At 42.8% G+C, this 26039-nt stretch overlaps 1 protein-coding gene across 1 annotated transcript in view; it reads left to right on the plus strand.

The window, feature by feature from the left end:
• MRPL2 (mitochondrial ribosomal protein L2) overlaps window positions 1-26039 on the plus strand; it is a 443294-nt gene that overhangs the window by 154508 nt on the left and 262747 nt on the right. The window contains exon 3 of the mRNA XM_044087913.1: window positions 173-314. Coding sequence (XP_043943848.1) covers window positions 173-314 — 142 coding nt within the window. The remainder of the gene's footprint in view (window positions 1-172; window positions 315-26039) is intronic.

Below are 26039 nucleotides of genomic sequence, written 5' to 3' on the forward strand. Positions count from 1 at the left end.
GATTAAATCAGCATCAGGTTAGCAACTTTTAGAGCCATGTAATTTTCTTGCAAGACTATTCCTGTACCAGGCTGTCAGTAATGATACAGTCTTACTAAAACAGATGCCCGAAACCTGAGTTATTCAGGTGTGGAAGTTGCTTTCTATGCTAATTGTTTTTTGACCTTTTCAGGAAAAATTCGAGTCCATGGTATTGGAGGAGGCCACAAGCGGCGGTATCGTATGATTGATTTCCACCGCTTAAGATATGAACCTGGAAAAGAAACTCAGGCATTTGAAGAGAAAGTCATTGAAGTCCGCTATGACCCCTGCAGGTATGTTTTAAGTTCCACAGTATATATATATATATATATATATATATCTATATCTATATATATCTATATCTATATATATATATATATATATATATATATATATATATATATATATATATATATTTTTTTTTTAAGGCTGTATACAGTCTTCAACAGTTTAGTTTTTATGCTACAGATTGAAATATATTTCAAGGCTTTTATTCATTTTGATGCCAGTGAATCCAAATTTTTACTGCTAGCTGTGTAATCTGAGGGTATCTGATTCTCCGTCATAGTGATATTGCAGGAAAAGATCGCAACAGTGAGGCACTTAAATTTGTGTGCTGCTGTGCAATAACCTCTTTTCCAGGGAGAGGTCAGAATATTCAGCTTCTTCTCCTGATGTTCATCGTGCGTACAGCTGCAGTCATAACAGATGGGTTTTCCTGCCGTCAGGCGGGTCCTCGGTCGGCCGAATTCCAAAGTCTAGGTCTGGCGTCGGTTGTCGTCGCTTCTTCCCTGACGTCAGTGCGACAGGGGTATAAAAGAACCAGCCAACGCCATTTTCTTCAGTCTTTCTTGCCGCGCGGTGCCCAAAGCAGAAGCAGTTCGCAAGTGCCGGTCGGCCAGCTCCTGAGATTACGAATATTTTGCAACCAACGTCTTCTTGAAAGCTAAGTACCTCGTTGGGGAAACTTTTCTTGCCTCAGACCGATGTCAGACAAAGTTAATAATTGCATTTCATGTGGGAAGCAAATACTGCATAAGGATTTTCATTCCCTCTGCATTCCTTGCTTAGGCCCAGACCACGACGTCTCGGCCTGTCGTTTTTGTGCTACATTCAACAGACGCACTATTAAGCGTCGGGCGGAGTTCACCCAACACTATTTTGGCAAAAAATTTAATTACATTATGTCATCGGATACTCTGACTCCAGTTTTAAGTAAAAGACACAAAGATAAGGACCGACATACGAGGTCCGCGGCTTCTACCGACACCACGCCAAAACCGACTACAGGTGGTCCGGTTCTCAGTGAGGCGCCTACGCAGCCCCTGACTACTGACGACACTTCATTGGCGGTGTCTACTGTGCCCGAGGTCGCAGGCTCTTCGGCCCACACCCCGACTACAGATACCGAAGCCACTCTTGCCGGTGAAACTCAGAGTTTAGATAGGTCTGCCACCTCTCAAGGTGTCTTCAGGCCTTTCACTTCTTTTTCCATCAAGGCTTTCACTAAGTCTAAAGCAGCCATGCATACTAAAAGACAAGCTCCACAGGGCCCTTTTCAAGGCCCCATGCTTAAAAAGCAGATTCTCAAAATGGCTGAGGATTTGATTACTCTTATCAGGGGTTCTCAACCCCCCCCCCCCCCGGACAAAAGGCCCAGAGTGGAGGAAGAACCCCCCTCCTCTGACCAAGCCTCCCTTATTTCAGAACATTCTGATGACCAGGAACATTCATACTCCCCTTTTGAAGATTCTGATGCAGATGAGTCCATTCCCTCTGTCCCCCCCCCCCCTGAGGATTACTCTTTTGGGGAAACCTTGCATACCTTGAGGGAACACTTCCACCGGGAAGGCCAAGAGTACTCAGACTCTAAGAAAAGGCTTAGGGATTTTCTCTTGCTCCCTCAGCACAGGCCTCTGGCTATACCTCCTGTCTTAGACATTCTAGATGATGTGTATTCGGAGGCCTGCCTTAACCCAGACTCTTTACCTCCAGCCCCAGTCAAGCCTGATAGGTATTACCGGGTTCCTGACTCACACCAATTCCTATATAAAAGCCATGCGGCTGACCCAGAAACTATCTCACAGGGCCCCAAGGGAATTAAGGTCTCCACTGCTAAAAATCCATTACCTTCAGAGAGAGATTCCAGAGCTTTAGAAAGGTGGGGGGAAAAAGGTATACACCTCAGCCACCTTAACCATGAGGGCATTAAACTGTCAGTTCCATATGTTAAAGTACCAACAGTTTCTGTTATCACAGTTGAGAAGCAAAATGTCACAACCTGAACAACCAGACTTGAAGGAGTTGCAGGATTTGATACATAGTGCAGAACAAGTGGGTAAACATACCTTGCAATGTGGTTTTGATGCTTTAGAGGCCTCATGTAGAGCTGCTGTTACAGGATCAGTCATACGTAGACATGCCTGGCTCAAGGAGCAAACCTTACCAGATCATGTCAAAGCTAAGTTACTAGATGCCCCTCTGCAAAAAGATGTATTGTTTGGTGTTAAAGCTGAGGAGGTATTAAAGAAAATGGAGGAAAAAGCAAAATCAATGCAAACAGTGAAAGATTTCCTACAGGTACAACCTCCACGTTTCAGTAGAAATTGGCCTTCCAAAAATTGGTCCTTTCCAGCCACGGACAGACCCCAAAGAGGTAGATACAGGCGCCCGAGGGGCAGAGGGCAATCTCAAGGATTGTTTAGAGGCAGACAATGGCAAGCACCTACACAAAGAGGTGGTGAGGATAGTCCACAGCCATTCAGAAAGCAGACCCAATGACTTTCCCCTTTGCATGCCAAGCAAGACTCAAATGGCAGCACCTTTAGGCGGAAAACTGGCATTATTTTCGAAAAATTGGCATATTGTCACAAGAGACAAATGGATCCTGGACATTATAGACAGAGGCTACAGATTCCATTTTCACACCCTTCCAAAAATGAGAGGCATGCCAAACCTGCCACACAATCAAAGGGCAGAGGCACAAAAACAAATTTCAGATCTCATGGACATGAAAGCTATTCAAGAGGTACCTGCACAAGAACAGGGTCAAGGTTTTTACTCCAGATTATTCCTGGTACCAAGGAAGGGAAAAGATTGGAAACCTATTTTGGACCTATCCATCCTAAACACATTTTTACTCGTGCCAAAATTCAAGATGCTCACATTACAGCAGCTTCTTCCCATGCTGGGCAAGAAGTCTTGGCTGGTAACATTGGACCTCAAGGAGGCATACCTGCATGTCCCAATCAGACAAGATTGCAGAAGATACCTCAGATTTCTTGCAGGTTCAGCCCATTATCAATTCTCTGCATTGCCCTTTGGCTTATCTACTGCGCCCAGAGTGTTCACGAAATGCCTGGCATCAGTAATTGCCTACTGCTGACTTCAAGGGATACAAATATACCCATATTTGGACGACTGCCTGATCTAAGCGGACAGCAAGCACATACTGCTGAAACATCTGGCTTTTGTAATAATATTGTTGAATTCTCTGGGATACACAGTCAACAAAAAGAAATCAAGGCTAATACCCTCTCAAACAATAATTTTCCTGGGTGCCAACTTGGACACAAACACCCAGATGGCCTACCTCACGCCAGAGAAACAGGGGCAACTAACTCAATACTTCAGAAAACTAGCAAATTTCACCAGGCTGACTGCAAGGAAAATCCTGCAGGCTCTGGGATTCATGGCATCTTGCATCCTACTAATCCCATGTGCAAAGCTGCATATGAGGAAACTTCAATGGTACCTGAAAAACCTATGGTCTCAACACAGCCACAGTTTGGAAACAATAATACCACTGATTCCATGTCTTCAAAAGGAATTTCTGTGGTGGGCTCAAGCATGCCAAAGAAACACAGGTCTTCCATTCTGCAAGCCTCAAGCAAATCAAGTCATCACAACAGATGCCTCGGACTACCTGGGCGCACATGACAGATCGGTGCATTCAGGGCAAATGGTCCAAAAAAGAAAAGCACCTACACATCAATCAAAAGGAAATTCTAGCAGTAATAAATGCTATTATAGCTTTCAAAAACCTTCTGCATCCAGGTCAGCTATTGATAAGGACAGACAACACCACAGTAATGTGGTACATAAACAAACAGGGAGGAACCCATTCATACCCCCTATGCAGGCTGGCCATGTCTCTTTGGAACATGGCTCTGGAATTACAAATCGAACTTCAAGCACAGTACTTGCCAGGCAAGGAAAACACGCTGGCAGACAACCTAAGCAGAAATATGGCAGATCCACACGAATGGAAGTTGCATCCTCAAGTTTTTACAGAGATAATTCAAGCATGGGGAAGGCCAGACATAGATCTCTTTGCCTCCCACAGAAATCACCAATTAACAAAATTCTGCTCAAGGACCTTTCATCCACAGGCCAGGAGAGTGGACGCACTCTCTTTCAGTTGGACAACAATGACAGTTTATGCCTTTCCACCTCTTCCTCTGCTGCCCAAAGTTCTATTAAAAACCAGAGCAGACAGACCAAAGATGATTCTCATTGCTCCAGACTGGCCAAGACAACACTGGTACCCACTCCTGAGGAGCCTGACGCATTCCCCACCATGGATCCTACCTCTAATGCCTCTTCTATTGACTCAGCACAACTTCAGAACTCTTCACAGTCAGCTGAAAACACTCAATCTGGCCGCATGGAAGATTCCATAACTACACAACAGACCCTACTCTCCAAGGAGGTGCAGGATGTCATTTTGGAGGCCAGAAGGCCTTCTACTAGAAATGCTTACTCCGCAAAATGGAAACGGTTTTGTGCCTGGAATGAGAAAAAGGGTCAGAATCCTGGAATACTGAATTTACCTCAAATATTACAGTATCTAGCTGAGATGCTAAGCCGTGGACTTTCATTCTCCTCCATCAAAATCCATGCCTCAGCCATTTCTGCAGAATACAACACTGATCCTTTTTTATTCTCTCACCCCCTCTTAAGACAGTTCCTCAGAGGGGCAAAGAATATAAAACCCCCAAGGAAACAACCAGTACCTGCTTGGGACCTCAATTTCATTCTAGAAAAACTGACCTTGCCTCCTTTTGAGCCAGCTGCCTCAACAGAACTGCAATATTTGTCCTGGAAAACAGCCTTCCTTCTGGCTATCACCTCAGCTCGCAGGGTATCGGAACTACAAGCCCTCATGGCTGTGCAGCCTTTCATCATTTTCCATCAGGACAGAGTTTCCTTATGAACCAATCCGTCCTTTATGCCAAAGGTAGTATCCAGGGTAACTTTGAATCAGGCTATCCACTTACCTACCTTTTACCCTAATCCCCAAAACAAAGGGGAGAGACTACTACATTCCTTGGACATCCACAGACAGCTGCGTTATTATTTGGACAGAACAAAGCCTTTCAGAAAATCAGAACAACTCTTTGTGTCCTATGCTACAGGAGCTCAAGGGAAGCCAATCTCCAAACAGACTATCTCAAAATGGATAGCCCACTGCATTCGCTTTTGTTACTCTTTTCATGGTAAAACTGTACCTGCAGGCATCAGATCTCACTTCACAAGGGCCACAGCTACCTCTGCAGCTTTCCTCAGGGGGGTTCCTACCAAAGTTATTTTGGAAGCAGCCACTTGAAGTTCTGTGCATACCTTCTCCAAACACTATCACCTACCATTATACTCCAAATCTAGAGCAGGCTTTGCCACTGCAGTCTTGCAGGGCATCCTGGCTCCTCCTAGTTCCACCTAGTGCCTACCACCCCTTTTTTAGCTTTGGGATTCTACCCATTTGTTATGACTGCAGCTGTATGCACGATGAACATAGTACAGTTTTGTACCTACCATAAATGTAGATGTTCGAGTGCTAATACAGCTGCAGTCCAGGTTTCCCTCCCTCCTTCCCCTCTTGGGACAGGCCTAATGGCTAACACCTCCTCATACAACCTGATTGGGGTATTCATTTATGGTGTATTTGCTTGCAACTACTGTTATTTGATTATATTGCATTGCATTATTACATAAATTTATGTATTGCCTTCCTTCTGGGGGCACCTGACATCTGGGGCAAGAAAAACTGAAGAAAATGGCGTTGGCTAGTTCTTTTATACCCCTGTCGCACTGACGTCAGGGAAGAAGCGATGACAACCGACGCCGGACCTAGACTTTGGAATTCGGCCGACCGAGGACCCGCCTGATGGCAGGAAAACCCATCTGTTGTGACTGCAGCTGTATTAGCACTCCAACATCTACATTTATGGTAGGTACAAAACTGTACTTTTCTTTTCCTCAAGAGTGATGCTGTAGAAGAAACCATCAAGGAGTGTAGGTTATCTCAGCATAATCTGTGCTTCAGTTTTAAGTTATTTCTATTATGTATTTTACTGTGTTTTTATAGCTCCTTTGTTCTTCCTTGGCTTTAGTTGCTCTGTTTTGGTTTCTTAGTACTTCTATAATTAGGCTTTAGACCAATGAACTTTAAGAGGTCGGTAGCATAATTCCAGCTGGGATAAGAAACAGCAGACCAGTTGTAAGGATCACAATTTAATTTCTTTTTAGACCACTTTTTAGCAGTTTCTTTGAAGAAATCCCATAAAATACACAAATGAATACATAGAGGAACGAAGACAAACAAATGTTTGTTCTATAAGAGGTTTAGTTGTGCATGCACCCCTTTTATTATTTCCTTGTATGTGTCAGGGGTTATTCTGTCCGTATTTGAGTCGGGGGGTTATTTAAGTAAAAATACAATGAAAAGCTTGTTCTTATTGGATACTTGATGCTGGTGATAATGATCCGAGCATAAGTTAATTATGTTTTGTTCATTTATTTATTTAGGCTTAGCAGTCTTGTATGCAGCTGGTGTCAAAAACTGGGATTATTAATGTTTGTTTTGAGTAGTGCTTTTCAGAAAAAGTGTGTGTCTGTGTTGCATGGGAAAGAGCACTACAGATGCAATGTTTGTGTTGATGGAAAAGTACAGAGAATGTCAGAAGGAGTTGCATTGTGTTTTTGTAGACTTAGAGAAAGCATATGACAGGGTGCCTAGAGAGGAGTTGTGGTATTGCATGAGGAAGTCAGGAGTGTCAGAGAAGTATGTAAGAGTGGTACAGGATATGTACGAGGGTAGTGTGACAGCGGTGAGGACTGCGGTGTGAGTGACGGATGCGTTTAAGGTGGAGGTGGGGTTACATCAAGGATCAGCTCTGAGCCCTTTCTTATTTGCAATGGTGATGGACAGGTTGATAGGCGAGATCAGACAGGAGTACCCGTGTAAGACAACAGCCAGTTCACCAAAACAGTTTATTCTTGGTAGATACTCTTCTCTAGCGCCTTGGCTATACAAAGCCTTGAAGGCTTTGTATAGCCGAGGCGCTAGAGAAGAGTATCTACCAAGAATAAACTGTTTTGGTGAACTGGCTGTTGTCTTATTCGGATTGAGCTGTGAGGTCTGTTCGAGTTGAAAAGCTGTTGTTGTGAGGAGTACCCTTGTACTATGATGTTTGCAGATGACATTGTGATCTGTAGTGAGAGTAGGGAACAGGTGGAGGAGACCCTGGAGAGATGGAGATATGCTCTAGAGAGAAGAGGAATGAAGGTTAGCAGGGTAAGACAGAATATATGTGTGTGAATGAGAGGGAGGATAGAGGAATGGTGAGGATGCAAGGAGTAGAGGTGGCGAAGGTGGATGAGTTTAAATACTTGGGGACAATAGTTCAGAGTAACGGTGAGTGTGGAAGAGAGGTGAAGAAGAGAGTAGAGGCAGGATGGAGTGGGTAGAGAAGAGTGTCAGGAGTGATTTGTGACAGATGAGTACTTGTAAGAGTGAAAGGGAAGGTCTACAAGAGGATAGTGAGACCAGCTATGTTACATTGGTTGGAGACAGTGGCATTGACAAAAAGGCAGGAGTTTGAGCTGGATGTGGCAAAATTAAAGATGTTAAGATTTGCACTGGGTGTGACTAGGGTGGACGGGATTAGGAATAAGTATATTAGAGGGTCAGCTCAGGTTGGAAGGTTTGGAGACAAAGCCAGAGATTGGACATGTGCTGAGGAGGGATGCTGAGTATATTGGGAAAAAGATGCTAAGGATGAAGCTGCCAGGTAACAGGAAAAGAGGAAGGCCTAAGATAAGGTTTATGGATGTGGTGAGAAAGTACATGCAGGTGGTTGGTGTGACAGAGCAAGATGCAGAGGACAGGAAGAAATGGAAACGGGTGATCTGCTGTGGGGACCCCTAATGGGAACAACTGAAAGATAATGATGATATATATATATATATATATATATATATATATATCAGACACAATGAATGTTGAGAAAACTGAGTTAGAGGAAGCTGTAGTTAATCAGGAAAATAAGAGTTTTTTTTAACACAGATTTATTTGTATTGGACAGTTATATGTTTGTGTGTTGACATTTATTAGTGTCAGTTTTGACTTGCTTAAGATGCTGTTAGCTTATTTACTTTTTTTCTCTAACAAAGTGATATTAGGTGACTGGATTTTTTCCTTTCTGAGTTGTAAAATTTATAAATGCAGAATTGGCTGTTTATGTAGAAAATGTGCTTGTTATTCTATAATAATAAAAAAAAAAAAGATGCACACCCTGTTTTACCTTATTGCTTAAGGACAGGATTCAGACCCACTCCATATTGGGTGCAAGGTACAGTATGCAGTCCAGATGCAAGAACTGAGAGCTGTCAGTGGCTGCTTACTACCCTGTACCATGGAATTTCAGTGATGTGTGGTGTGCTCATACGCAGGATGTTGTTCTTAGGGATGGGAGGCATTTCATCAAGTAGGGGGCATAACAGCAGTTCTTTGATCGCTGTAAGTATGAATGGTGCTGAAGGTAGTGGGGAAGGCTTGCCCATTTCAAAGATATACAGCATTGCAAGCCTAGAGCTCATGGTTCTAAACAGGGATGGAAACACTCAACGCTGGGGGTTGTCTGTACACAGGGAATACAGCTTTCCAGGCTATGTGCCTGTGGTTATGAAGAGTTGTGGATGCACTTGGGAAGAGATCGTGTCTGTTTAAAGGATGTGCCATTGTTATAGGTATTCCTGAAGGGGTTTGGAGGTACTTCAAGTGCATATAGATGTGACAGGAAGCACAACTGTGTCTTAACCACTGCTGACCTTTGAAGCACTTTCTTGAAATGACTGCACAAAATTGTGCACTGTGCAAATGGTGGCAGAAGAAGTCAGACCAAGACTACAGGATTGGCAGTCCTTCACAACTCAAATCCTTAACCTTCTGTGCTTTTCTGTTACACAGGTGTGTAAATCTGCAGTGCTAGGTTTACACAGGAAATGGGTGCTTTTGGGAGGGGGGATTATGCCACTGAAAGTGCACAGCAGGGCAACACTGTACTTCCTGTTTGGTGTCTGCCTACATGCTTATACAGCCTTAAATTCAGAATGTGGGAATGATTATGGTGACTTGAATGGAATCTGATCAACATTATTATTACAATGTGTATGTGTTTGTTAGAGAGACTTGCTTGAGTTCCAAAATTACAAAGAAAAATCCCACAAAAATATAGGCAAAAGTTGAAATTCATTGTTCTCCTTTGATGTTGCTTTTTGCAGGGAGTAAGCCTTCTGCACCCCCCTTTGCACTTCACTACCCCACTGTGCTAATAATGAAATCTTCAGAATAACCTATCCCCTTTGGTCATAGATTGCCCTTACCCATCCCATGATCAATAACTATATACTAGCCATAATGAGAATAACTGGGATCACACCATAGGTAATTTGAGGGGACCCACCCCATGCATAGGATAAAGTGTTTTGGAGCTGCCTCTGTCAGTTAGTACAGGGGGCAGTCCTGGGGTAAATTTTCTGTTTCCTATCTATAGATCTAAGTTGCACTTTGACTATGGACAGGGATGAACTTTGTTTTATGTGGATGGGGATAAATATAAGTTATGCTTTGTACTTTATTGTAATGCATACTACTTCCTCTGTCCATTTAAAGTAATTGTTTGATATGCAGGGTTATAACTTTTTAGCTATGTCGAATTTTGTTATGAAATTTTCATGCATTTTAAGCATTCTTTTAGTCAAACTGTACTGTATAGTTATGTAGTTTTGTTTCTAAATGATATTCCACAGTTGTTTTCATAACTTGGGCTGTGGATTTCAGTTGCACAAATTCAGTGTCTTAGTTCATATAGTAGTCAACCATAGATGCAATGTTGAAAAACCTGAACTAAAAACATTACGTTTTGTCAGAGTTTTCGGATTTGTTGAAAATATTAATGTCCTTCATGTTTCACTGTTGCAGTCATCACACTTGGGTTATCCTGCCAGGGGTAGCCCTCAGTTGGCCCGAATACCAGAGGCTTAGTATTTCTGCGTCGGTTGCTGTCAATCCAGGACTGACATCAGGTTGTCAGTGGTATATATACAGGCAGCCGATGCCATTACATCAGTCTTTCTTGCTGAGGAGCCCGAAGCAGAAGCAGTTTGCACGAGTGCCGGTCGGCCGCTACCTGAGTTTTCGTTTCCGAAAATAAAGTTGAAGTCTTCTAAAGCTAAGTACCCCATCGCGGATCCTTTTTTCTTGCTCTGAACGATGTCAGAAAAAGTTAACAATTGTCTCGCCTGTGGAAAGCAAATACCACACCAAGATTTCCATTCTTACTGCGTCACCTGTTTAGGCCCAGACCACGACGTTCCTCGCTGTCAGTTTTGTGCTTTGTTCATCGCCAGAACTATACATCGGCAGGCCCTTATTGTAGTTAAATATTTTCACTCTCTATCTTCGTATTCCAAAATGGCTTCGGTAAGTCATCCGACTACCGATCTTCTGAAAAAACGTAAGGATAAAGACAGACAGACCGCACAGGTCTAAAACTGCCAGTGACGCTTCCGTTAAGCTAGTCGCCAATTTGCCGGTACTCAGGTGCTTTCTCAGCCCCTGATGCCCGCTTCTATGGATTTGCAGGCCGCTACTAAGACCCGTTCGGAGTCCGGTATGTTGCAAGACTCTTCTTTGACTACGGAAACTGTGGATGTCTCTACCTTGGATGGGTCCGGAGCCGCTGTGCAGGCACCGGCTTCTGAGGAAGTTCTTCGCACTACCAATATTCGACACAAACCAATGACTTCTTTCACGTCTTCATTTCTTTCTAAAACTACCGAGTTTCTAAGGCCCAGGGTACGAACCATTCCTAAAAAAAACGATGACCCAAGCTCAAGCACCTATTTCCATGCCTCAATCTCAAATGCTTAAAATGGCGGAAGACCTTATCATGCTGATTAGGGGAAGCCAGCCTACCCCTTCTAAAAGAAAGAGACTTGTCCCCAGCAGCTTTATCTGACCAAGAGTCCAACGAGACTGAGGTTTCTGATTATGAAGACATGCCCTTATCTGCTTATGAGGATTCAGATGCAGAGGAATCCATTCCTTCTGCCTGCCCTCCAGAGGATTTATCTTGTGGTGAAACCCTACATACCTTGAGAGAGCATTTCCATTGGGAATGCCAGGATTATCCACAGTCCAAAAAGAGACTCGGAACTTTTAGATTTACCACAGCACAGACCCTTAGCTATTCCTCCTGTTCTGGATGTTGTGGATGATGTTTTCATGGAATCCAGTTTAACTCCTGATACTCTACCTCCTGCTCCCAGGAAACCTGACCGGTATTACAGAGTCCCTGACTCTCACAAATTTCTTTTCAGAAATCCTACTGCTGACCCAGAGGTCATCTCCCAAGGACCTAAATGAATTAAAGCAACCACAGCTAAGAATCCCACCCCTTCGGACAGGGACTCCCGAGCTTTAGACAGATGGGGTAAAAAAGTATACACCTCTGCAACTCTTGCCTTAGAGCATTACATTGTCAGTTCCACATGTTGGAATACCAGCAACATACCACGGAACTTATTAACTAAAAATTATGTACCTTTCCAGACTATGCAGAAAATAAAGAATTACAGGAACTTATGCATTCTGCAAGCCAAGTTACTAAGCATGCCTTGCAGTGTGGGTTTGACACCTTAGAAGCATCCTGCAGGGCAGCAGTCACAGGTTCTGTACTTAGAAGGCATGTTTGGCTTAAGGAGCAGACCTTGCCAGACCATGTCAAATCAAAGTTATTGGACACACCATTGAACAAAGACAATCTGTTTGGCACCAAAAGCAGAAGAGGTTTTAAAAAAGATGGAAGAAAAAGCTAAATCTATGCAGACATTTAAAGACTTTTTGCAAGTCCAGCCTCCAAGATTCAGTAGGCATTGCCCCACAAAACACTGGTCCTTTCCAGCCCCCTCTAGGCCGCCTCAGACTAGACCTAGGGGAAGTAGACCCCCCCCCCCAGACAGCAGGCCCAGGGAATGCAGAGATCTAAGCAATGGAGTACCTCCACTTCTAAAACAGGGAGTGCTAAGCCACCCCCTTATGGAAAGAATTCACAATGACTTTTCAACTCCACCTCTTACCTCTGTCTACCTGCTTGTGCCCCTAGGAGGAAAGCTTGCCTTCCATGCAAAAAACTGGGCCTCCATCATCAACGATCGATGGGTCCTCAACATAGTGTCCCAGGGGTGCAAATTTTATTTCCACACACTGCCAACCCCAAAAAGGTTCCCAGATCTTCCTCCAAACCAGTGGGCAGAGGCACAAAACCAAGTTCATTCCCTGCTCTCCATGAGGGCAATTCAGCCTGTTCCTGCAGACCAGATAGGCCAATGATTCCAGACTTTTCCTGGTACCCAGAAAAGAGGGCACCTGGCACCCAATCCTAGATCTATCCATTCTAAACACCTTCCTGGTGGTACCAAAATTCAAAATGCTCACCCTCCAATAGCTTCTTCCTATGCTATCAAAAGATGCCTGGTTAGCCACTCTAGACCTAAAAGAGGCATATCTGCACATCCCAATTAGAGACTCTTGCAGAAAATTTCTACCTTTCAGGGCAGGATCTATGCATTACTAGTTCTCTGCATTTCCCTTTGGATTATCCACTGCTCCCAAAGTTTTCACAAAATGCCTGGCTCCAGCCATCGCTTTTTGCAGACAAAGAAATATTCAAATCTACCCCTACTTGGACGACTGCCTGTTTCAGGCAGACAGTCAGGAAAAGCTGTTACAGCACCTGACATTTGTAAAAGACCTAATGACCTCACTGGGGTGCACTATAAATGAAAAGAAATCAAAACTAGTCCCCAGTCAGAAAATTGTATTCTGGGAGCAAGCCTGGACACAACATCCCAGATGGCAATCCTTACTCCAGAAAAACAAGCCTATCTGACAGGCTACTTCTCTCAACTGGTCATCAGAACTCAGTTATCTGCAAGGAAAATCCTGCAAGCTCTAGGGTTCATGGCCTCCTGCATTCTAATAATTCCATATGCCAGACTGCATATGAGGAAACTTCAGTGGTACTTAAAAAACCTTTAGTGTCAACATTCTCAGGACCTGGAAACTATTATACATATGATACCTTGTCTAAGAAAATATTTTCTTTGGTGTGCAGCAGCATGCAACCACAACAAGGGACTTCCCTTTTCATAGCCCCACGCCACCCAGACCCTAACCACAGATGCATTAGACTATGCCTGGGGTGTACACCTGGAAGGCAGGTGCATTCAGGGCCACTGGAGCCCAAATCAGATAATCTGCACATCAACCAAAAAGAGATGCTAGCTGTTCAGCATGCTCTGACCGCTTTCAGACCCCTACTCTCTCTGGGGCCTCTACTAATCAAAGCAGACAACACCACAGTGATGTGGTACATCAACAAGCAGACAAAGAAATATTCAAATCTAGCCATGACCCTTTGGCACACGGCTTCAGCTGTGCAGATTCACCTGCTAGCACAATTCCTGCCAGGCAACCAAAACTCTCTGGCAGACAACTTAAACAGAAATCTCTTAGACCCACACGAGTGGCAAATAAACCACAACACTTTCAGCCTCGTAACCCAGAAATGTGGTACCCCAAAAGTGGACCTATTTGCCTCCAACAGCAACCACCAGCTCAGCAAATTATCCACCAGGGAACCTCACAGCAAGGCCTGGAAAGTGGATGCCCTATCCTTCCAATGGGTAAGCCTCTCAATCTATGCATTTCCCCCTCTACCTCTTCTTACAAAGGTGTTACTCAAAATAAGGAAGGAAAGACCAAGGGCAATCCTGATTGCCCCAGACTGGCCACGCCAACACTGGTACCCACTACTGTGCAGTCTGTCACCGTTGCCTCCATGGCACCTCCCTCAGATTCCAACTCTCCTGATCCAGCAGAAGGGGGAGTTCTTGCATCCACAATTGTAGACCCTGAACCTGGCAGCCTGACTTATTCCTTGACCTCTCCTCCAGTGGCCAGCCTAAGCCAGCAAGTCCTGGACGTTAAACGTGAAGCTAGATGACCCAGCACTAGAAAATCCTATGCTGACAAGTGGAAAAGGTATTGCTCCTGGATCCAGGATAAAGGAGCTGAACTAGTATAGCCCTCCTTACCTCTCATCCTGGATTACCTAGCAGACCTGCTTCACAGGAGCCTATCCTTCTCTTCTATTAAAATCCATGCCTCTGCCATCTCTGCTTATTACAGTACAGAGCCACCTCTATTCTCCCACCCCCTCATCAAGCAGTTCCTTAGAGTGGCTAACAACTTAAGGCCACCCAGAAGAGCCCCTACCCCTGCTTGGGACCTTAACCTTGTGTTGGAAAAGCTCACGTTACCCCCCTTTGAGCCTGCAGCTTCAGCAGAGTTAAAATTCCTTTCTTGGAAAACAGACTTGCTTCTGGCTATCACTTCAGATAGAAGAGTGTCTGAGCTACAAGCACTCATGGCTGTGGAACCCTTCATCATTTTTCATGCTGACAGGGTCTCCCTCCAGACTAACCTAATCTTCATGTCTAAAGTGGTGTCCAGTGGGGCTCTCAACCAATCTATTCATTTGCCCACTTTTTTCCCTAAACCTAAAAATAGGGGGGAATGGATCCTGCACTCTCTAGATGTGCACAGACAGCTCAGATTCTACCTGGATAGTACTAAACCCTTTAGGAAATTTGACCAGTTACTAGTCAGCTTTGCAGCAGTGGCAGAGGGCAAGGCCATATCAAAACAAACCATTTCCAAATGGATAGCACACTGTATCCATTTCTGTTACAAACACCATGGGAAACCACCCCCTCAGGGGGTCAGAACACATTCCACTAGGGCAGCTTCCACCTCTGCAGCTTTTCTCAGAGGGGTCCCTACCAGGGACATCCTGGAAGCTGCAACGTGGAGTTCTGTTCATACCTTCACCAAGCATTACCACCTGCCTATCTTTTCCAAATCCAGGGTGGGCTTTGTAACCGCAGTCCTGCAGGACATACTAGCCAGCCCCAACTCTTCTTGACTGCCTCCACCCGTTTCTTCAGCTTTGGGACTCAACCCAAGTGTGATGACTGCAACAGTGAAACACGAAGAACATAGTACAGTTTTGTACACTTACCATAAATGTAGATGTTCCAGTGTATTCACTGTTGCAGTCCCGGATGTTCATCGTGCATACAGCTGCAGTAATCACAGATGGGTTCTCTGCTGTCAGGCGGGTCCTCGGTCGGCTGAATTCCAAAGTCTAGGTCTGGCGTCGGTTGCTGTCGCCTTCTTTCCTGACGTCAGTGCGACAGGGGTATATAAGGCAGCCAACGCCATTTTCTTCAGTCTTTTTTGCCGCGCAGTGCCCGAAGCAGAAGCAGTTCGCAAGTGCCGGTCGGCCAGCTCCTGAAATTACGAAAATTTGGAAACCGAAGTCTTCTTTAAAGCTAAGTACCCCGTTGGGGAAACTTTTCTTGGGGAAACTTTTCTTGCCTCAGACCGATGTCAGATAAAGTTAACAATTGTATTTCTTGTGGGAAGCAAATACCGCATAAGGATTTCCATTCCCTCTGCATACCTTGTTTAGGCCCAGACCACGACATCTCGGGCTGTCGCTTTTGCGCTACTTTCAATAAACGCACTATTAAGCTTCGGGCAGAGTTCGCCCAGCACTTTTTTGGTAAAGCTTTTGATTATAAAATGTCATTGGAGACTCCGACTACCGTTTTGCCCAAAAAACGCAAGGACAAAGACCGACACGCGAGGTCCGCGGTCCCCACCGACACCACGCCAAAACCGGCTACACGTGGTGTCTCAGCGAGGTGCCTACGCAGCCCCTGACTACCGACGACACTTCTCTGGCGGTGTCTTCTGTAACCGAGACCGCAGGTGCCTTGGTCCATACCCAGACTACAGTTACCGAAGCCACAGTGAGTGTTGAGCCTCCCAATGTGGACAGGTCCACTTCCACCCATGGTGTCTTTAGACCCTCATCTTCCTTTTCCATAAAGGCATTTACTAAGTCCAAATCAGCCATGCATCCCAAGAGGCTTGTTGCACAGGGCCCATCTCCAGGCCCCATGCCTAAAAAGCAGATGCTAAAAATGGCTGAGGATTTAATTACTCTTATCAAGGGTTCCCAACCCCCTCCGGACAAGAGACCCAGAGTGGAGGAAGATTCTCCCTCTTCTGACCAGGGCTCCATTATTTCAGAACACTCTGATGAAGAGGAACACTTGTACTCCCCTTTTGAAGATTCTGATGCAGAGCAGTCCATTCCTTCTGCATCTCCCCCAGAGGATTTTTCTTTTGGGGAAACCTTGCATACCTTGAGGGAACACTTCCATTGGGAAGGCCAAGACTTTTCTGATTCCAAGAAAAGACTTGGGGAATTCCTTTTGCTACCTCAGCACAGACCTCTAGCGATACCTCCTGTCTTGGACATACTTGATGTTTACTCGGAGGCTTGCCTTAATCCGGATTCCCTGCCTCCTGCCCCAGTCAAGCCTGATAGGTACTACAGAGTTCCTAACTCTCACCATTTTCTTTACAAAAGCCATAATGCTGACCCTGAAACCATTTCTCAAGGCCCCAAGGGAATAAAGGCCTCTACTGCTAAGAATCCACTACCTTCTGAAAGAGAGTCTAGATCCTTAGAAAGGTGGGGAAAAAAGGTATATACCTCAGCCACCCTAGCCATGAGGGCCTTAAATTGTCAGTTCCATATGCTTAAATATCAACAGTTTCTGTTATGACAATTAAGGAATAAAATGTCACAACCTGAACAACCAGATTTGAAGGAGTTGCAGGATATGATGCATAGTGCAGAACAAGTGGGTAAACACACCTTACAGTGTGGCTATGATGCTCTAGAGGCCTCAAGCAGAGCTGCTTTACAGGATCAGTCATTCGTAGACATGCCTGGCTTAGGGAATAAACCTTGCCTGATCATGTTAAAGCTAAACTACTAGATGCTCCTTTATAAAAGGATGTATTATTTGGTACTAATGCTGAGGAGATACTACGGAAAATGGAAGAAAAAGCTAAATCTATGCAAACTGTCAAAGCCTTTCTACAGGTTCAACCACCACGTTTTAGCAGAAATTGGCCTTCAAAAAACTGGTCTTTTCCAGCCACGGACAAACCCCAAAGAGGTAGATACAGGCGCACAAGGGGCAGAGGACAATCTCAAGGATCATATAGAGGCAGACAATGGCAAACTCCAGCACCAAGAGGGGGCGAAGACAGTGCACAACAATACAGGAAACAAAACCAATGACTTTCCCCTTTTCATGCCAAGCAAGTCTCAGCTGGCAGCACCCTTGGGAGGAAAGCTGGCATTATTTACAAGAAATTGGCATATTATCACAACAGACAAATGGATCCTGGACACCATAAACAGAGGCTACAGATTTCATTTTCACACTCTTCCAAAAATGAGAGGTATGCCGAACCTGCCACACAATCAAAGGGCAGAGGCTCAAATACAAATTTCAAAGCTCATGGACATGGAAGCTATTCAAGAGGTACCTACTCACGAACAAGGTCAAGGCTTTTATTCCAGACTATTCCTGGTACCAAGGAAAGGAACCGACTGGAGACCCATTTTGGACTTATCCATCCTAAACACATTTCTACTCGTACCAAAATTCAAGATGCTCACCTTACAGCAGCTTCTTCCCATGCTGGGCAAGGAGTTTTGGCTGGTAACATTGGACCTCAAGGAGGCATACCTGCATGTCCCAATCAGACAAAGCTGCAGAAGATACCTCAGATTTCTTGCAGGTTCAATCCACTATCAATTCTCTGCATTGCCCTTTGGCTTATCTACTGCGCCCAGAGTATTCACGAAATGCCTGGCATCAGTAATTGCCTACTGCAGACTTCAAGGGATGCAAATTTACCCTTATTTGGATGATTACCTGATCCAAGCGGACAGCAAACACATACTTCTGGAATATCTGGCTTATGTAACACGGTTATTGAATTCTCTGGGATACACAGTCAACAAAGAGAAATCCAGGCTAACACTATCTCAGAAAATAACTTTCCTGGGTGCCAACTTGGACACAAACACCCAGATGGCCTATCTTACACCAGAAAAACAGGGGCAACTAACTCAGTACTTCAAAATACTAGCAAATTGTACCAGGCTAACTGCAAGGAAAATAATGCAGGCTGTGGGCTTCATGGCATCTTGCATTCTTCTAATCCCATGTGCAAAGTTGCATATGGTACCTAAAAAACCTATGGTCTCAACACAGCCACAGTTTGGAAACAATAATACCAATAATCCCATGTTTGCAACAGGAATTTCTATGGTGGGCCCAAGCATGCCAAACAAACACAGGTCTACCATTTTGCAAGCCTCAAGCAAATCAAGTCATCACAACAGACGCCTCAGACTACGCCTGGGGGGCACACGACGGACAGGTGCATTCAGGGCAAATGGTCCCAAAAGGAAAAGCACCTTCACATCAATCAAAAGGAAATGCTAGCAGTGATAAATGCATTTACAGCTTTCAAGGACCTCCTGCATCCAGGGCAATTATTGATAAGAACAGACAGCACCACAGTAATGTGGTACATAAACAAACAAGGAGGAACACATTCATATCCCCTGTGCAGGCTAGCCATGTCACTTTGGAACTTGGCTCTGGAATGGCAAATCGAACTTCAAGCACAGTACCTGCCAGGATTGGAAAACACGCTGGCAGACAATCTAAGCAGAAATATGACAGACCCACATGAATGGAAGTTGCATCCTCAAGTGTTTACAAAGATAATCCAAGCGTGGGGAAGGCCAGACATAGATCTCTTTGCCTCCCACAGGAATCATCAATTGACAAAGTTCTGCTCAAGGACCTTCCATCCAAAAGCCTGGAGAGTGGACGCCCTTTCTTTCAGTTGGGCAGCACGGACAGTTTACACCTTCCCACCTTTGCCTCTTCTGCCCAAGGTGCTCTTGAAAGCAAGAGCAGACAGACCGAAGATGATACTGATTACTCCAGATTGGCCAAGCCAACACTGGTACCCACTCCTGAGGAGCCTAACACATACTCCTTCCTGGACCCTACCTCTAATGCCTCTTCTACTGACTCAGCACAGCTACAAAACTCTTCACAGTCAGCTGAAAACACTCAATCTGGCTGCATGGAAAATTCCTTAACACCACAATAGACCCTACTCTCCAAAGAGGTACAGGATGTCATTTTGGAGGCCAGAAGGCCATCTACTAGAAAGGCTTACTCCGCAAAATGGAAACGGTTTTGCGCTTGGAATGAGAAAAAAGGCCAGGATCCTAGAAAACTGAATTTGCCTCAGACATTACAGTATCTAGCTGAGCTGTTGAACAGTGGACTTTCATTTTCCTCCATCAAAATTCATGCCTCAGCCATTTCTGCAGAATACAACACTGATCCACCCTTATTCTCTCACCCACTCTTAAGACAATTCCTCAGAGGGGCTAAGAATAAGACCTCCAAGGAAACGACCAATACCAGCCTGGGATCTTAATTACATTCTAGAAAAATTAACATTGCCCCCCTTTGAACCAGCTGCCTCAACAGATTTGCAATATTTGTCCTGGAAAACCGCTTTCCTTCTGGCCATTACCTCAGCTCGTAGGGTTTAGGAACTACAAGCCCTCATGGCTGTGCAGCCCTTTCTCATCTTCCATCAGGACAGGGTTTCCCTACGAAACAACCCGTCATTTATGCCTAAGGTAGTATCCAGGGTAGCTTTAAATCAGGCCATACACTTACCTACCTTTTACCCCAATCCTCAGAACAAAGGGGAAAGGCTGCTACATTCCTTAGACATCCATAGACAGCTACGTTACTATTTCGACAGAACAAAGCCTTTCAGGAAGTCAGAGCAACTCTTTGTGTCCTATGCTGTAGGAGCTCAAGGGAAGCCAATTTCCAAACAGACACTTTCAAAATGGATACGCCACTGCATACGGTTTTGTTACTCCTTTCATGGCAAATCTGTTCCTACAGGCATCAGATCACACTCCACAAGGGCCACAGCTACCTCTACAGCCTTCCTCAGAGGAGTCCCTACCAAAGATATTTTGGAGGCAGCCACTTGGAGTTCTGTGCATACCTTCACAAAACACTACCACCTGCCTTTATACTCCAAAACTAGAGCAGGCTTTGCCACTGCTGTGTTGCAGGGCATTCTGGCTCTTCCCAGTTCCACCTAGTGCCTACCACCCTGTGCGTAGCTTTGGGATTTTACCCATCTGTGATTACTGCAGCTGTATGCACGATGAACATAGTACAGTTTTGTACCTACCATAAATGTAGATGTTTGAGTGCTAATACAGCTGCAGTACAGGTTTCCCTCCCTCCTTCCCCTCTTGGTAAAGGCCTAAGTGGCTAACACCTCCTCATACAACCTGATTGGGTTATCTTTCTATGGTGTATTTGCTTGCAACTACTGATTTTTGATTATATTGCATTGCATGATTATATATATAATTTATGTATTGCCTTCCTTCTGGGGGCACCTGACATCTGGGGCAAGAAAGACTGAAGAAAATGGCGTTGGCTGTGTCTTCTATACCCCTGTCGCACTGACGTCAGGAAAGAAGGCGACAGCAACCGACGCCGGACCTAGACTTTGGAATTCGGCCGACCGAGGACCCGCCTGACGGCAGAGAACCCATCTGTGATTACTGCAGCTGTATTAGCACTCGAACATCTACATTTATGGTAGGTACAAAACTGTACTTTTCCCACGCTCTGTCCTCCTTTTCTCTCTCTCTCTTCCTTACAGTACTATTTGGTATTTACTTTCTACTGGTGGTGTTATTCCACCATAACTTAGCTCCCTATTTGGGGGCTCCTGACATTTGGGGCAAGAAAAACTGATGTAATGGCATTCGGCTGCCTGTTTTTTGTACCACTGATGACCTGACGTCCGTCATGGAGCAACAGCAACCGTCGCAGAAATACTAAGCCTCTGGTATTCAGGCCGACTGAGGGTTACCCCTGGCAGGATAACCCAAGTGTGATGACTGCAACAGAGAATACACTAGAACATCTACATTTATGGTAAGTGTACACAAGTGTACTTTTAAAAAAGTATATTATTTTCATGTTTTATTGGCCCCATCTTGCTTACATCTTCCATGGTAACCATTTTTATTTTCCTATTCTTTCTCTCTTTAAATATAATGTGGAAATTTACTGCAGAGATGCCTTAATACTGTAATACTATTTTCAGAAAAAAATGGCTTCCATTGAGATTATGAAAACTGTGAAGGAGAAGGATAGGAATGTGTGACTGAATGTCTGAGTGTAAGATCTAAATGTCCTCCACTAATTCCGTCCATAGAATTCAATTGATTCACAAGTAGCAATCCCACTGGTCGGTGTTCCTTGCCCATTTTAGAATTTATATATGGAAATGCTTTATCCTAATAAAATACATAGGCTGTAATAAATGTACGCATCTGCTTTCAGAGCTTGTATGTTTTTATTTAATATTAAATGTCATAAACATTTGAGTACACTGCATGCATATCATCAGTTCTCCAGCCAGTCAGAAGCTTTATTTTAATATCCTGCCTCAGTCACAATTAAGCTTTTAAAAAATAAAACTAGTACTTTTGTCACCTAAATATCTAATTTTTAGAACACTGATCTGTCATAAAATATTAAAAAAGTAAAAGATGATAAATGACCCACAACCAGCTAAGTGAAAAAAGGCTTTGCTAGCAATACTGGTCCATTAAAAAATAACCTTACTAAAATAAAAGTCTGTACAACACTAGCAATTAATCTAAATCTAAGCCAGAGTTTACACTACAGAAGAAAAAGCCCAGCAGTAAGTTATAAGAAACCTCATGACTTAGCTTGTAAATAAAGTTTGAGAACCACCCACTTCATCAAAAGATTTAGAAACTGCTTAAGTCTGGTATTCAAAAGATCGCTATTACAGCTACTCATTGAAATGAATGGGAAACATCGCTTAAAAATGGTAAACACTACTTAAAAATAGAGAGAAGAAAGGAAAAGCAAATCGAAAGGATGAAAAGCCAACTAAATGGAGTATATGGAAGACAGAGGGATAAAATATCTTGTGTTTTAAGAACTCTGTTTCACGACTCTTGGCATTACAGCTCATCACAAAAATCATTCCCTAATTTTGGAGTACAGATATTTCATGCAGCTCTGTACATAACCCCGTGTATTCAGTATGTGTGTGTGTGTGTGTGTGTGTGTGTGTGTGTGTGTGTGTGTGTGTGTATGTATATGTGTATATATATGTATATATATATATATTATATATATATGTGTATATATATATATATATATATATATATATATATATATATATATAGTACTTGTGAATGCACGCTCTCTCACACGCGCGCGCACACACACACCTATATGGGTGTACTTCAAATGATCGAAGTTTCACATCATCGAACATCTGATCATTGAAGATCAGATGATTGAAACATTGAAACAGCAAAAAAAAAAAAAAAAAAAACTAAAATGAGAACAAATCTGCTTTTACGTTTTTGCAGGAGGGCAAGCCCCTTGCACCCCCCCACAACCCCTGCTACTTAAATCTACCAACTCAGAGATCGCACTACAGTGAAGATAATGGTAAATTTCCCATTCTGCGCTGTATGGTGATCTCCATTCAGAATGTTCGCAGTTTCACAACTTCAATCATATTTGGTCTTTGATGATCAGATGTTCGATGTTGTGAAACTTTGATCATTTGAAGTACACCCATATATATCAGTTTTATATATATATATATATATATATATATATATATGATATACGTCCCCTTCAAAAGATCAAAATTTCAGAACATCAAATCACTGGTCTGTGAAGACCAGATGATCGAAGTTTTGAAATGTCGAACCTTGTGAATGGAGATCTCCGTACAGTGCGGAATGTGAACTTTATCATTCTCTTCACTGTAGTGAGATATCAGAGCTGGTATATTTAAGTAGCGGGGGTGCAAGGTGGCTTGCCCCCTACAAAAACGTGAAATGAGAAGTTTTCATGTTTTAGATTTGTTTTCTTAAGGTTTGATATTTCACACTTAGATCCTCTGGTCTTCAATGATCAGAGATTCGATGTTCTGCAATTTCAAACTTTTGAAGTAGGCCTGTATCGAGATATATATATATATATATATATATATATATATATATATATATGAGAGAGAGAGAGACATATACACACTATATATATATATATATATATATATATATATATATATATATATATATACATACACACATACATACAGGTGGGACACTGACATGGTGTTCCTGCCCTTCTGCTCCAGATTCTGATCTATTGCATTGCTTCTTCTCTTTCAGTTAGATACTTGTGTTTTATTGAAACAGTTCACGTGTATTTTACAAATATTTCCAGTATATTTCTAGTATTATTAGAATCTTTTGTTTTGAAAAAACTCCTAACTTTTTGCTTGGTCACAAATCATAAAACAAAGGCCATCATATTGGTGACTTTATTAAAAGTTGTTGCTGGAATAACCACCAAGAAAATAGAGCACCAGCCATTTAATGGGGACTGTAACTTTTCTGTCAGCTTCTATGTCATTTGGTGATATCACCAGAAGGAACATTTTCTATGAGAGGACGGCGTCTTCTAACCCACTTAGTTTCTTTTCACAGTGTTTGTTAATCTCTTGAAGTTGCGAAAATTTTGTAGCAAAGGGCAGCTACTTACTCCCTATGCTTCTGTTGTAGACTCTCTAACCTGGGAATGTTTATACCAATCGTAAAACGGATATAAGCACTAGATAAAAAACTAATAAGTCCAATAAAAAGTGCCAGGGCACGCTGTTAGGTGATCCAAAGATGTTTATTCCACGATGATTAAAAACCACGCTGTTTGCTTCACTCAGAAAACAGCGAAATCAACAGAATGCATAAACGCTCTTACATACACACAAAATACTGCGTTTTCGTCACTAAGACTTCATCAGACAATCTAATAACCTTTAACACACATTTAAATACTAAATGATTTAATTAAAATCAATTCCATTGGTCATAGTACTTGTCCTTCTCATTCAAACACACCAATCCATCTATCCACTTCATTAATATTAATACCTTTCTCTATAAAGTGCTTTGTGCTTTTTGTTAAAATATATATTTAAAAGTGAATTAAAAAACTGACATATAACGATAAATACAAATTGATAGAACAGTTGTTTAAATTTAAATATAAATAATTGTACAATTGATAGATATAAATAACTAAAAACACATTATAATATTAGGTCCTTAACATATACTGTGGTGAATAATACTTGAAAATACATACTGTAGTGGTGCCATCTAGTGTCCAAAGTCCAAACTACTCTATAGTTTATTGGCTCATTTTTAATAGGGGAGTTATAGTTAAAAATTCATTGATCCCTGGACTAGTGTTGGAATCCAGGTTAATCTGCCACCATAATTCCTTATTTTGCAGGATTTCCTCCCAGAGACCTCCCCTAATATCTGGTTTAACCTGGTCCAACACAAAAAATTCATATTTAGCTTCGGGGCATGTATTGCTGTGTTTATATAGTGCATTAGTGTTTTTAGCTTTCTGGATGTCATAATTGTGTTCATATATTCTACGTTTCAAACATCTCTCAGTTTTGCCTACGTAGAATGACTGACATATCTGGCAAATTGCTATATAAACAACTCCCCTGCTATCACAATTATAATAAGTCCTGCTTTTGATCCTTCTTTTTCTACTATCTAAGTATATTTCTGCCTTATTCATTATGTATGGACATTGTTGGCATCTTCCACATTTGTATGTCCCACACCTCCTAGTATTTCTATCCCAAAATACTTCTTTTCTCCTTTCTAAAATTTTACCTATATTAGGTGGATTTTTGAACACTATCTTTGGTTCCATTCTAGATATCTCTTCTATGTCTGTTAAAATACTGAACTTCGTCCATTCTTTTTTTAAAAAATCTCTTAACTTTATATTGGAACTATTGTATTCTAAAACTAAGCTTCTCCTGTAACTATCTTGATCAATCTTCGTACTATTTGTTTCTGTGATGTGGCCCAACCCCAGATTATGCTTGTTCCCCTTACCTAATATAGGTTCAAATCTACCCGACCTTCCTTCCTCTACTTCACTTCTTAACTTCTTAACGAATTCCTCTGGGTAACCACGTTCTTTAAACATGTTATGTAGTGTCTTACATTCTTCTTGAAAATCTGAGTCATTTGATGTCATTCGGGAACCCCTTACAAATTGTCCTTTGACAATGTTCTTCTTGCTGTGTAAGGGATGGGCACTATCATAATGTAAGTAAGAATTCACATAGGTGCCCTTTCTATGCACCTTGCTCTCAAATTTTCCAGCCCTTTTATATATTTCTATATCCAGGTATTTCAGGGACTCTGTGCTGATAGTATAGGTGAACTTCAGAAATTTGGTAGTATGATTGATATATTCCATAAATTCCAAAAAACTTTGCTCACTCCCTATACCACATTTTGAGGGTATGAATTCATTCATTCGAAGAGTCCGTTTTTGAGGATGACTTTTTGAGTCTCAATGACAAAATAGCAAGTGTGATATTAATGGACACTGTCTTAAAAAACAATTTTATTATGTTTGATTGTGAATATTATAAGCAGAAGACGGGTGTGTCCATGGGGGCCGCTTGTGCCCCCACATACGCTAATATTGTACTTTCC

Source organism: Protopterus annectens, chromosome 1.part0 (genome assembly GCF_019279795.1).
Source record: "Protopterus annectens isolate FY-2018-M chromosome 1.part0, PAN1.0, whole genome shotgun sequence".
Taxonomy (NCBI): domain Eukaryota; kingdom Metazoa; phylum Chordata; order Ceratodontiformes; family Protopteridae; genus Protopterus; species Protopterus annectens.